General features: G+C 45.6%; 1 protein-coding gene across 2 annotated transcripts in view; it reads left to right on the top strand.

The window, feature by feature from the left end:
- Window positions 1-13,989, top strand: part of pusl1 (pseudouridine synthase like 1) — a 112,634-nt gene that overhangs the window by 61,072 nt on the left and 37,573 nt on the right. The window contains exon 5 of one of the 2 annotated variants that reach the window (XM_070860335.1): window positions 995-1,168. The exons of the other annotated variant lie outside the window; for it this stretch is intronic. Coding sequence (XP_070716436.1) covers window positions 995-1,168 — 174 coding nt within the window. The remainder of the gene's footprint in view (window positions 1-994; window positions 1,169-13,989) is intronic. 2 annotated transcript variants of the gene reach the window in all.

The following is a 13,989-nucleotide window of genomic DNA, read 5'->3' as shown; positions in this document are numbered from 1 at the left end:
TTGTAATCTACTATATATTGAGTAGAATAGGCCTATATTTTGTGGCGTTTGGAAGAATGAGAGGTGATCTCATTGAAACATGTAACATTCGTAGCCAGCTTGACAGGGTAGATGCAGGGAGGATGTTTCCCCTGGCTGGGGAGGTCACAGTCTCAGAATAAGGGGTTGGCCATTTAGAACTGAGGTCTCTTCACTCAGAGGGTGGTGAATCTTTGGAATTCTCGACCCCAGAGGGGTGTGGATGTTCAGTCGTTGAGTATATTCAACACAGAGATTGTTAGATTTTTGGGCACTAAGGGAATCAAGGGATAGTGCGGGAAAGTGGAGGTGAGGTCGGAGATCAGCCATGATGTTATTGAATGGCGGAGTTAGCTCGAGGGGCCGAATGGCCTGCTCCTGCTCCTAATATTCTGATGTATGCATACCAACACTGGCTGTGTGGGCTCAGACATTACGAAGGACTGATCGGGAGAAGTAGTGGATGCAGCAAGTGCTGGTGGAACTGCATCCCAATCACGAGTGTCTGATTTCAGTAGCGAGGGGAAACCGGCAGGGACACGATGGGCTGAAAATGGTCGATGATTCTATGAAAGCGGTGGAGGCGGGAATTGGGGTCTTGGAAAGGACGAATGTTACTTGCTCCTAACATGATCTTTTTGGTCCAGGGACATGTGCAGAAAAGTACTGTGCGCTGCGGTGAAAAGTCTTCACGGCTGTGGCTAGGCCTTGCTGTGGGTTGTACTTGAATTGTAATGCTCTTGTTTTCGTGCGTTAAGAATGCAATTGCCTTAAACTGCGGGCGATATCGCCACACTTTCGGCGGGTGCGTAAACCGCTGGGCGACGCAGGAACCCATCGAAACCAAACGGAGTTTGTGTTGAGACAGCGCTTGAATCTCCGCGGGACGAGAGTTGGTGTCGCCTGGGTACATTATTTGCCGCCCCGCCCCGCCCCGCTTACATTGTCAGTGACTGCTTGTCCCGTTCTCAAACAGACCTTTGAACACCGACGCCATGAACGAGGCGGCCCAGGCGCTGCTTGGCGCGCACGACTTCAGCACCTTCCGCTCCTTAAACTCCGAGACTCCCTTCAAGTCACCGCTGAAGACGCTGCTTCAGGCAGACCTAACGCCAGGCGTCAGCATCTCTTTGCAACAAAACTTCCACAGGTAGGGGACTACTCGGGCCACCTTTGGGAATAAAGGGCCGCTCACTCGTCACTCTCTCCTTGCCATCTTTTTGGGGGACTGCGTGCTACCTTGTCGTTTCTTATCTTCTCCAATGGCCCACTTTAACTTTGTTCTCATATCAGAGCTCACAATGGGTGACCATCAGAGGGGCTGCGTGGCCCATTCAAAAGTACCACGCATCAGCACTTTTTCCTATTTAAAAGACGGTCAGCCGCGCAGCTGAAAGGGGAGCATTAGTGACATAAGGACATAAGAAATAGGAGCAGGAGTGGCCCATACGGCCCCTCGAGCCTGCTCCGTCATGCCATAAGATCGTGGCTAATCATCGACCTCAGCTCCACTTTCCCGCCCCATTCTCCATATCCCTTGATTTCCCCCAGACTCCAAAAATCTAAACAGACCGCACGGGTGCACGGCCTTCTGTCTCTGCAGCCGGTTGCTATGAGCTACCAGTCAGTGGTGACCAATTCTCCACCTCACCCGGCCTACATCTAGTGCCACCTCACAGTCGCTCCGCTGCAAGCAGGAACTCTGGTGTATTTAAAACTGAGCCCCACGACCGCCCCCCCAGGCAACTTCACTGATGGAAGTCGGAACTTCACACGGGAGCAGGAGATGAGCAAATGGCAGCCACAAGTATCGCACTGTGAGCAGAGAGTGAGCAGGGATTCGGTCTAACTAACACCTCGCTATTACCAATCGGTTCAGCGTGTTCGTTATAACAAGGCTGTGGAGTAGCTTTGGAACTGATGGTACTGGGAAACAATCAAACAGGTCCACTGAAACAGCTCCTGACCAGAGGGGAAAAATCAGTGGCACATAAAGTCCCATTCCTAGCTTACACGTTACGGTCAATTAATCAGAAACAAGCCTGCATTCAACTCACTGCTCTCTCTTTCTTAAAGCAAAATTACCCTTGAAAGATAAAGCACTGCAGTCACTTGTATTGTGACAACAACTTGCATTTTTATAGCACCTTTCACATAGAAAAGCATTCCAAGGTGCTTCAGAAGCAAGTCAGGAAATTAATAGATGCCGACCCAAAAAGCAGATATTGTGAGGCATGGTTGAAAGCTTGGTCAAAGAGGTGGGTTTGTCAGAAAGCTTAAAGGAGGAGCGGAAGATAGAGGGACGAAGGAGCTTAGGGAAAGAATCACAGACTGTGCGTCTGGGCGACTGAAGGCATAGCCTCCAGCGGTGGGGTGATGGGGGGAGCCGCACTAGAGGCCAGAGTCAGGGGAGCAGAGTAGAGAGTTTGGGGTGGTGCAATGCTGGAGGAGATTACCATGATCAAAAGAGGTGAGGCCATGATAGGATTTAGAAGATGAGAATTGTAAATTTGAGGGACTGGGGAACTGGGAGCCAATGTAAGCCAGAGAGGGGAGAGCTGATTGGTCAGTCGGGTTTGGTGTGGGATCAGAGCGGCAGAATTTTAGATGAGCTGAGCTTTAGGAAAGGTGGGAGGCCGGCCAGATAAGCATTACTGTGTGTGCGTCAACAATATTTCATCTGTAGTGCAACATTCTTTGAGAGGATTTTCATGATGATCTATAATTTACCACTGGATAGAGAACATGATGATCTATAATTTACCACTGGATAGAGAACATTAAAACAGCAGAGGAATTCTAGTAATGTTTTACAGAATATTGCAGCCATGTGTAACATCTTAGACCTGTCTGGGATCGTTGGCATGGTGGTATTGTGCACGATATTCTTTAATCTTTAAGATATGTTTCGCGGTATTATCCAGCAAAGACGGGACCATCGCCGCATAATAAAAGTGAGAGCAGACTAGAGTAAACATTCCTTTTAAAATGAATGTTGTCCTTATTCCACCTCCTGATAATGTTGCAGTTTAATCTCAGCACTGTTTTTCCATTCCCAACATGGATATCTGTGATCAAACAGAATAAATTCTGGGACCAAACAGGCTGTCATTTTGATTCCAGAATGAATGAATCACAATTATGATTTGGCCGCAAAGTAGTTTTCTTTGAGCCCTTTCTTTATTGCAATGGTTGCAGCTGAACACTCGAGGCATGCCTTAATGCAATATTTGGCACATAATTCCATGTGACAGTTGGTGCATGCCTCGATGCAACGTTTGGAGCATGCTGCCATGCAACATTCAGTGCATGCTTCCGCGCATCATTTGGTGCAGGCCTTGATGCAATATTTGGTGCATGCTTCCCTGCAACATTTGGTGCATGCCTTGATGCGATATTTGGAGCATGCCTCCCTGCAACATTTGGTGCATGTCTCGATGCAATATTTGGCGCATGCTTCCATGTGACATTTGGTGCATGCCTCGATGCATCATTTTCCGCATGTGACATTTGGCACATGAATCAATGATAAATTTGAAAGGATTTTCCACCATGGATCATTTTGGCACTGCCTCGGTTACTTTGATTCACAAGCAAAAGGAGGAGCACGGAGAGATTAGCCCCACCCTCCTCAGTGAGTTCAGCTCAGAACTGAAGGGGAGCTCAACTCCAGACATTTGATGATTTGGGACCAGGACAGTCACATTTGGTTCCTGAAGTTTATAAGAATTCCTGATAAAGCCAAAGTTCGCTTCACAACTGTGCTTTTCCCACCTCAGGTGAGCACTCACCATCAATGACAAGAACAGTTGAATGCTCTTCAACTCAAGACCTCCTGTGGGATGAGATGGATCAATAAGATGGCGTTTCCTGAGTTAATGCACAGCACCTACTCAAATTGTTTAGCAGATGGCTCATTTAAATGTGGACTTGGATTAAGCAATGGGGGTTACATGCGGATCCGCATCACAGTTTGCAATTTTCATGGCCATTTAGCTGTAAGTCACAAATTCGGTGAGCAGTCATACCCCCAGTGTGTATGTATGAGTCAGTGAGGCCCCATTCATGTCTGAATAATTCACGTCTCTGGCTGGAGAAACCAATCAATAGTCAACAGCTTTCTCCAGAATTTGGAAGCAGATTACTGTTACAAGTTTAAGAACTTGCCAGAGATGTTCTCTGGGATGCCTGACTGACTCTGCCGTCCTCACTGCACCATACTGCTGCGATTTAAAAACCTCTCTGGGGTTTTTAATCTCCCGGAAGTGTTACTGCCCACTATCTAACAATACAATAGTGTAACCCAGGGCTGCAAGAATAATATCCCCTTCAGATCTGAGCTGCATATTCGTATCTTTTGCACATGTGCGTCTTCATTCTCTTCGAAGACAGACCGAGGCAGCACTTGATCTGCCGATGAGGCCAGATACAAATTAACCTTACTTTATTTCTCAGCGAGAGAACATTCAGAGCAACAATTCATTAAGATCAGATTCACCTTGCTCAATCAGTACAACATGTCTGCATGTGATAATAGAAAATAATGAACTCAGTGGGTCGTCTTCATTGACTTAAATAAAATAACTCCTATCTAATCTGTTTTTTTTTCTCCTGATCCTGGCCAAAGTTGTTTCTGTTTTAAAACCTGACTGACTCTGCAGGCCTTGCTGGACCTTACTGCTGCGATTCTCTCTCTCTGGGGTTTTTAATCTGCCTTTGTTCACAGCCAAAAAGGAACCATAGCCTTCTGGTCATTATCACATTGCTGTTTGTGGGATAGCTCTGTCAAGCCCGTGTGGTGGCTGATGTGCAACGGTCACCACACGTTAAAAAAATCCAAGTTCAGGACTGGAATATCGGGCCCTCCATTCAAATACCTGTGAACTCATCCCTTTTGGTGTGGAAGCAAGTCATCCTCGTTCGAGGGACTGCCTATGATGATGATGATGTTTATGGGAACTTGCTGTGCGCAAATTGGCTGCCGTGTTTCCCACATTACAACAGTGACTACACTCCAAAAAAATATTTCATTGGCTGTAAAGCGCTTTGTGGCGTCCAGTTGTCGTAAAAGGCGCTATATAAATGCAAGTCTTTTGTCCCAATACAATGGGTGTGAGGTGTTTACCGTTCGCTGATACAGGCTAACTAACTCTTTATTATTTTAAGTCTATGAGGAAACAATATCAAAGTTTAACTCATTAGCATTTTAATCGCACATCACTTCACTGTCATTTTGTAACTTGTCTGTTGACACAATGCTTTAACACACATTTAAAAGTAACTCTTTTTATATAATTTCTGTGAAGAAATTGTGAAACCATTCTGAAATGTGACCCCTCACCAATTAAAATAATTCCACTCAAATCCCATTCACTAGCTCTCCCATTTTAAGTTTCTTGTAAAGCGGAAATTAAGATTATAGAAACATAGAAACATAGAAAATAGGTGCAGGAGCAGGCCATTCAGCCCTTCTAGCCTGCACCGCCATTCAATGAGTTCATGGCTGAACATGAAACTTCAGTACCCCCTTCCTGCTTTCTCGCCATACCCCTTGATCCCCCGAGTAGTAAGGACTTCATCTAACTCCCTTTTGAATATATTTAGTGAATTGGCCTCAACTACTTTCTGACACAATTCCACAGGTTCACCACTCTCTGGGTGAAGAAGTTTCTCCTCATCTCGGTCCTAAATGGCTTACCCCTTATCCTCAGACTGTGACCCCTGGTTCTGGACTTCCCCAACATTGGGAATATTCTTCCTGCATCTAACCTGTCTAAACCCGTCAGAATTTTAAACGTTTCTATGAGGTTATATGGGGAAATGTGCAATATTGAATTTCCAGTTGGCATTATACCTGAGGTATCGTTGGCCAGGTTACAAACTGGGATAATCGATCCTGAATCCTGCGATTTGTGTGAATGCCAGACTGGATCTTGACCCTTCTACATCAGCAATGTTAGGGGAGTTTTCTTTTTCTCCGTCAATGTGTCACTGCCTTGTGGCACACTTCAGCGCACTTATCTTTCACTAACAGTTTCATTACCTCTGTTGTCCGTCAGAGTCTAGTAATGTCCCAGTAAAGAATATCCAGTGGCAGCCTGGGGCCTAAGCTCTGGAACTCCCTCCCTGAACCTCTCCACCTCTCTACCTCTCTACCTCTCTCTCCTCCTTTAAGACGCTCCTTAAAACCTACCTCTTTGTCCGAACTTTTGGTCATCTACTAATGTCTCTAAGTGGCTCGGTGTCAATTTTTGTCTGATAACGCTCCTGTGAAGTGCTTTGGGACATTTTACTATGTTAAAGGCGCTATATAAATACAAGTTGTTGGTTGTTATTGCAAAACAAAAGCGGTGTAAATCGAAAATGTCTGCATCCTTGGAAATACCACAAATTTTTAAATCCATCTTTTTAATTAGAGCCATAAAAATATTTCTGAAGCAGCAAATGGTTTTTAAAAATAAATTCTATCGGGAATATTTAAGACACTAGAGTTTGCCTGAAATGTTGTGCAACTGATTATTCTTTGGACTCTCAATTTCAAGCTAATGTAAGGGGTACAGGGGCTTTGAACAGTCACTGTATATGCACATTTGCGTTTGACAAAGGCTAATCTTTCTTCTATAAGTTTGTGGTTTGAATGTAGTGCAGTCCCCTGGGTGTCCCACTTCCGAGCACCCTCTGTCGAATCTCCCCGTTTCTTGCTATTGTCTAATCATCCATAGGACACCAATCCCATCGTGTTCCCTCCTCAGGCCCACCATTTCAGTTTCCTTTCCTAACTCATTTTGTGAAGCTTGCTGATCTTTCCTGTCTTATTAGGACCCGGCTAGAGTCAGTTTCTCATATTGCGGGCTAAAGCAGCAAGCATTTGGGTATTGTTTTCATTCAACCTGCGCCTGTTGTTACATTTTGGGCTTTGAGATATTTCCTTAGGGTTCAGCATCGTTGAACATTGTGTCCTCTACAAATCAGTGAATGCTTTTATCTTGACGGAGTCATAGCAAGACTCAGGGGTCAACCAGAGGACCTTCATTACTCACCCTGCCTTAATGGATCATCTTCAATAGGTGGAAGAACATATCACTCTCAGATTGTGGGTCGGGCTGTAAACCACGGAATAAAACTCGCTGAGCATTAAAACAGGTAAGTGAGCAGCATTGCACACAAACAATAGAGACTTCACTTCTCCGATGATAACACGCTGCTTAAAACTAACCCTGGAAATCCTGCTGCATACAAGACTATTTGTTATCATGGAGCGTATTGCTCTTGACTTCAATCTGACTGCTGTCTTTGTACAGCTTCAGATTTTTAGTGTTGGTGTTAGCCGTGGCTCAGTGGGCAGCACTCTCGCCTCTGAGTCAGAAGGTTGTGGATTCAAGTCCCACTCCAGGGACTTGAGCACATAAATCTAGGCTGACACTCCAGTGCAGTGCTGAGGGAGTGCTGCACTGTTGGAGGTGCCGTCTTTCGGACGAAACGTTAAACCGAGGCTCCGTCTGCTCTCTCAGGTGGACATAAAAGGTCCCATGGCACTATTTTGAAGAAGAGCAGGGGAGTTATCCTCGTTGTCCTGGCCAATATTTATTCCTCAATCAACATAACAAAAAACAGATTATCTGGTCATTATCACATTGCTGTTTGTGGGAACTTGCTGTGCGCAAATCGGCTGCCACGTTTTCCACATAACAACAGTGACTACACTCCAAAAGTACTTCATTGGCTGTAAAGCGCTTTGCGATGTCTGGTGGTCGTGAAAGGCGCTATATAAATCCAAGTCTTTTTAAGCCTCACCAGTGACCTAATTCAATGAAACTAGAACAATAATTATGGTCAAATCCCTTTCCAGCCTCGCGAATGGAGAAATGAAACAGTCCACGTTTGGGACCCTTGTACGTTAGCCTGTCCACTGCCAGAAAAGATTACGTCTGTAGCAGCTTTCCCCACTGGTGCTGCTTCTGCCTCCAGGGGCATGAGTAACAAACCACGTCTTCAATGGGTGCTGGTACCTCCGGAGACAGCAGTGGCACTTGATTTACCCGGCAGTGTCGCTGTGAAAGTCCGATCTACCAGCTGCAGTGACTGCGAGGTGACGGCACCATAAACTAGCTCCGACTCTGAAGTATTTACTCTGAGCCTGGCCAGATACCTCCGATACAGAGCGAGTGGCTGTAGCTCAATGTGATTAGAGCCAAGAACAAAAGCAGATAAAAGCCGGCCTTCCCTTTGTGCTGCTTCAGTGAACAGAAAGCTCTTTCTTTTGCTGTCAGAATGCTAAAGATTGAGCGGACACTTAGAGGTAAACCTGGATGAAAGCCTTGAGATAGACCGTGTCAGTAAATGCACTCCTGAAAGCAAGGCCTTGTCTAATAACTTCCTCCCGAACTCATTTATCAGGCACATACACTCAGCAGCACTTGAATGTCGCAGGCCAGTATTTTGCCGTTTCACCTATAAGAGCTGACGAGATGTGAAACAGCGACTGTGATTGGACGTGTAACCTAGCACAATAATCCTTTGTGTTATCCTTTGAATTTGTGTTATTCTTTAATGCCGGGCCTGCTCTCTAATTATTCCTGGACAGCCATTTTCCAAAGCTATGTATGCAACGCAGTACCCTGATGACCCTGAGTGTGGCTGTCATGGTTTGACATCCTCTGAACCCTTCATTATTCTGCTGCCTTGCCACACATTTGAACCCGTGCCCATCACCCCTGCTTATACCAGTGAGTCCAGACTAACACATTGCAGAGGCGTTTGGGTATAACGGATAGATCGCCATAAATGTTGGATTCCTCTGAGGGACAAAGTGTTGAAGTGCAACCAATGAACGAAAGGGCATGTTTATGCTTGGCCAGTCCTTGTTAAAAGTAGCCATCACAAAATACTTTGTGGCAATTTGAAAGTAACGACAACAACAACTTAACAACTTGTATTTGTATAGCGCCTTTAACGATGTAAAATGTCCCAAGGCCTTTCACAGGAGCGTTATCAAACAAATTTGACTGCAAGCCACATTAGGAGACATTAGGACAGAAAAGAGGTAGGTTTGAAGGAGCGTCTTAGAGGAGATGGAGAGGTTTAGAGAGGGAATTCCAGAGCTTAAGGCCTAGGCAGCTGGAGGCACGGCCACCAATGGTGGAGAGATTAAAGTCGAGGATGGGCAAGTACTCGGTGTTATTAAAGGCCACTACAATCCGGTGTTCAGTAGGAGAACAAATTACCAACTATACAAGTGGCAGCACAGTGCTGGTGCAAAGGTTTCATTATCGATTTTCAAACACTATGAAGAATAGTGCGGTGACCGGTTACCAAATTGTTAAGTGGCTGATGGAGAAAACTGCGGAGTGAGCACAAAAGGCATAGGAGGGCCATCATACGAACATAAGAAATAGGAGCAGGAGTAGGCCATTTGGCTCCTCGAGCCTGCTCCGTCATTCAATATGATCATGGCTGATCTGATCTTGTCCTCAAGTCCGCTTTTCTGCCTGCTCCATATAACCCTTGACTCTATCGTTCAAAAATCTGTCTATCTCTACCTTAAATATATTCAATGGCCCAGCCGCCACAGCTCTCTGGGCTAGTGAATTCCAAAGATTCACAACCCTCTGAGAGAAGAAATTCCTCCTCTTGGTCTTCCCAAACTAATACCAGGTGAAGCAGGTGCTACCATCCAAGGCAAAGCGACAGAGGAGCAGTGCTTCATGATCACGAGAGCTCTGCTAGCTGTCTGACAATTGACCTGAAACCACGGCCAAGAATCAGTACTGCCCTTTCGGTAGGGGTGTACATTAATTTACTTTTAATGTAACTTTTTTCCCCCACACATGATAATGGACATGCAGTACAAACTCAGAGAGAAGGTAGTTGATTCAGGGTCACCCCATTCCCTCCATCGCCCGGACAGTTGCAATATGTGTGTCTGTAGACTGTCGCATACAGTAAGTGTCACTGGGGGTGGTGATGTGTGCGCTCTGCTGAACTGTTGTGCTGTTCAGGGCTTGCTGCACATGACTGCCTCCTCCATCTGAGAGGAGAGCAGACGGGACATTTTACAAAAAGAGAACTTTGATTTACGTAGCACCTTTCATATTCTCCGGACAATGCCAGAGTGGTTTACAGCCAATGAACTGCATGGGTACATATGGGGAGTTGTGTAGAGCTGTTCATTATCAATGTGGAGGTTTTTACTTTTTCCTACTTACCAATCCAGCAGGTATGTTGCATTTAACATACACTAGCTAATCTGAGTGTAACTGCATACTCCAGCAGGGCTGTGTCTATGATGGCCTCAGGTATAATAAATGTTGTCAACATTGCTAAAAGGTTGTCGGTTCCTTCTGGTTCTCAGCATCAGAGGCGTAGAGTACAAAAACGAGGAAGTAATGATGAACCTTTATAAAACACAGGTTAGGCCCGAACTGGAGTACTGTGTCCAATTCTGGGCCCGCACTTCAAGAAGGATGTGAAGGCCTTGAGAGAGGGGTGGGTAAAATATTTATAAGAATGGTTCTAGGGATGAGGGACTTCAGTTACGTGGATAGACTGCAGAAGCTGTCCTTGGAGCAGAGAAGGTTGAAGAGATTTGATCAAGGTGTTCAAAATCATGAGGGGTCTGGACAGAGTAGATCGAGAGAAACTGTTCCCATTGCCAGAAGGGTCAAGAACCAGAGGACACAGATTTAAGGAGATTGGCAGAAGAACCAAAGATGACATGAGGGAAAGCTTTTTTATGCGGCAAGTGGTTCGAATCTGGATATTTACTGTGATCACTTTCCATGCAACATCTTTTCCTTCTTTGCTGGCTCTGCTGTCCCTAACAGCTGCTTTTGTTCTGAATGGAACCCAGCCATTAACATATCATAGGTGTTCCCTCTTCCACGCCAAAAAAAAGGATGAGTTCACAGTTGTTTCGAAAGAAGAACCCGAACTACATCCTGAAGGGTGGAAGATGCCTGTGCTTGGATTTTTTTAACGTGGGGTGGCCGTTGCACACCAGCCACCACACGGGCTTGACAGAGCTAGGTCTTGGTCCAGTGGCAAGGGTTACCCAAGACGACTGGAGACCTGCTCTGCTGCATGGACCTAGTGCACACCTCTTGTCAATGAACTGTGCTTTCAATCTACAATGCTCAGCCACCTTTCACGATTTCAGGAGTAGTCACTGTTGTAATGTAGCAAAACACGGCAGCCAATTAGCGCACAAGGACCAACAAACGGTAATGAGTTAATGACCAGATAAGGCGGAGATGGACAGATTTTTGAGCGCTAAGGGAATAAAGGGTTATGGGGAACGGGCAGGGAAGTGGAGCTGAGTCCATGATCAGATCAAACATGATCTTATTGAATGGCAGAGCAGGCTCGAGGGGCCATATGGCCTACTCCTGCTCCTATTTCTTATGTTCTTATATGTTCTTAATCTGCTTTACTGCTGTTGGTAGAGTGATCAATCTTGGCCAGGACACTGGGAAGAACTTCCCTGCTCTTCTTGCAATATTGTCATCGGATCTTTTATACATCCACCTGAGAGAGCAGACGGGGCCTCGGTTTAATGTCTCATCCGAAAGACGGCACATCCGACAGTGCAGCACTCCCTCAGCACTGCACTGGATTAAAGAGCTCGAGTCTCTGGAGTGGGACTTGAACCCACGGCCTTCTGACTCAAATAAAGACTTGCATTTATATAGCGCCTTTCACGACCACTGGACGTCTCAAAGCACTTTACAGCCAATGAAGTACTTTTGGAGTGTAGTCACTGTTGTACTGTGGGAAACACGGCAGCTAATTTGCGCATAGCAAGCTCCCACAAACAGCAATGTGACAATGACCTGATAATCTTTTTTTTGTTATGTTGATTGAGGGATAAATATTGGCCAGGACACCGGGGATAACTCCCCTGCTCTTCTTCGAAAGAGTGCCACGGGATCGTTTACGTCCACTTGAGAGAGCAGACGGGGCCTCGGTTTAACATCTCATTGAAAAGACAGCACCTCCAACAGTGCAGCACTCCCTCAACACTGCACCGGGAGTGTGTCGGCTGGATTTTTTTGTGCTCAGTGGCGAGACACTGAGACACGGTTGACACCTAAAAAAGTTAATGGTCCGCTTTCCTCAGGCCACAGCTGCATCAAAGAATTCCACAATATTTAAACTCTTTAAGCAGGTCATTAACTGCTTCAGATGTGTGAAACAGCTTTTTATTAAAGCTGAATGCTGATTGGATGCTTGCTGCGGTTTTATTGTGCTTGCAATCGGCATTAGGAAACCCTGTGTATATCCACACTTATACGTGAGTAACATCTACAAATGTAGTTTAATAAAGAAAGGCACTTGGCGGATGACAATATGCCTGTAAATGCCTTCAATCTAGAATTTTACAAAGCTGAAGCTTGTTCCTGTTTTGGGATAACTCATTGCATCTGTTCTACATCATTTTGATCATATATCACAAATGGTTTAATGGAGATCTCAAGAGCCAAGAAACAGTTTCTAACTATCCTTCGCTAGCTTCCAAGACCGCTAGTCAATGCTCGCATGTCAAATGCCTAAAAACACCATGTGGTTTGCGAACAGTTCTCTAGGCTCCATGCATTTTCCACCTCAAGAGCAAGTTGTTCCAAGCTAGCTCAGTGAAATAGGTTTCAGTGTCTTCCCTCAGGATGCAGCTTTGAATTCAGCTGCCATTTCAACCGAGGCACCACTCGAGGAGCTGCCCTTGGCTTTAGCATCCCTGGTTTAAGGAGTGGTGGGGGATATTGGCTCCTGATTACCATCCATTGATCAGTGGCGGAGTGCATGTGATGGACATCAGGTGAGAGGATTGAGCTCAGTTGATGATGCCCTCCATAGTCAAATAACCTTTGACACTCACTGTCTAGACTTCACACGAGGAATGGTCCCTTCCACACAATCGTATCCTAGCAAGTGTCAATAGGCTAGATTTTCCGATTGGTTATGCCCACGTTCCGGGTGCAATTCAGGATCTCCATCCATTTAGTGCATCGTGCGTTTTCTGGTGGGTGATTTGATGGGTTTAGAGATACCCAGCCTGAAACAGATGGGAGCTTCATTTCAATATATTAACGTCATCCAAATGACATCATTTAGCCCCGAGACTGAGTAAATTTGGTGTGCAGAGTTGCTTGGTGACTGAACAAGAGAATAAGATTTTATGTCATGTCAGCTGTCACAATGTAGCTTTTGACTCTGGTCACTAGGTGGCTCTGCGGAGCAGATTTCTCAAGTCTCTCAGCTCTGCTGCCATCTTGCTTTCTTTTTTTATTTTTTTTTCCCATTTGAAGCTCAATATTGTGCTCCCCATTACTTTGTCCATACTGTCCCTGGACTGCCATTTCCTAATTCACTTACTCGCAAGCCTTCAAGTGCCCTTTGACCCCTACGGTCCGATGTCAGTCACATTTAGGCCTGAGCCGGCCTAATCAGACTCCTCCTGCTTTTCCCTCCAGTTTTCCCACCCACCCACTGTAGTTTCAGCTGGCTTGCTCTGCTCCTCCTTGCGGCCTACCGCCTAGAAAGCCACAAGCTGCCCCTTCCTGTGCTGTTTTTTCCCACCAGGCTACACTATTCCCATTCCCAGGCCCCAGTCCTCCTCCTGTGTCTTGACTTCACTCTGCCCCCACAGGCCGCTCGCTGAGCTGGTCCACACCACTCCCGGACCATCCTTCTTACTCCTGAAATAAACCCTTCTCCTGACTGCTACAGGCCGACTTAAATATAAATAATTAATCTGGTTAGCTTCCCTGCCCTGGGGTTAATTAAATTAATATATCGTTCGGTCTATGCTCCAAATTAATTTGTGCAATCTTCCAGATTAAATTTGTCTATGCCTCTGTAAATCTTTTCAGGCCGTGTCTTAAATGTGAGAACTGTAAATATTGCGTTTAATCATCTTCCTGCTCCTCGGTGGCAACATGGAAATAAATAATTCATTGGGTAGCACCCTCAGCCCAT

Source organism: Pristiophorus japonicus, chromosome 18 (assembly GCF_044704955.1).
Source record: "Pristiophorus japonicus isolate sPriJap1 chromosome 18, sPriJap1.hap1, whole genome shotgun sequence".
Lineage (NCBI taxonomy): Eukaryota > Metazoa > Chordata > Chondrichthyes > Pristiophoridae > Pristiophorus > Pristiophorus japonicus.
Note: the sequence above shows the minus strand (reverse complement) of the source record. Positions and strands in the feature narration are given on the sequence as shown.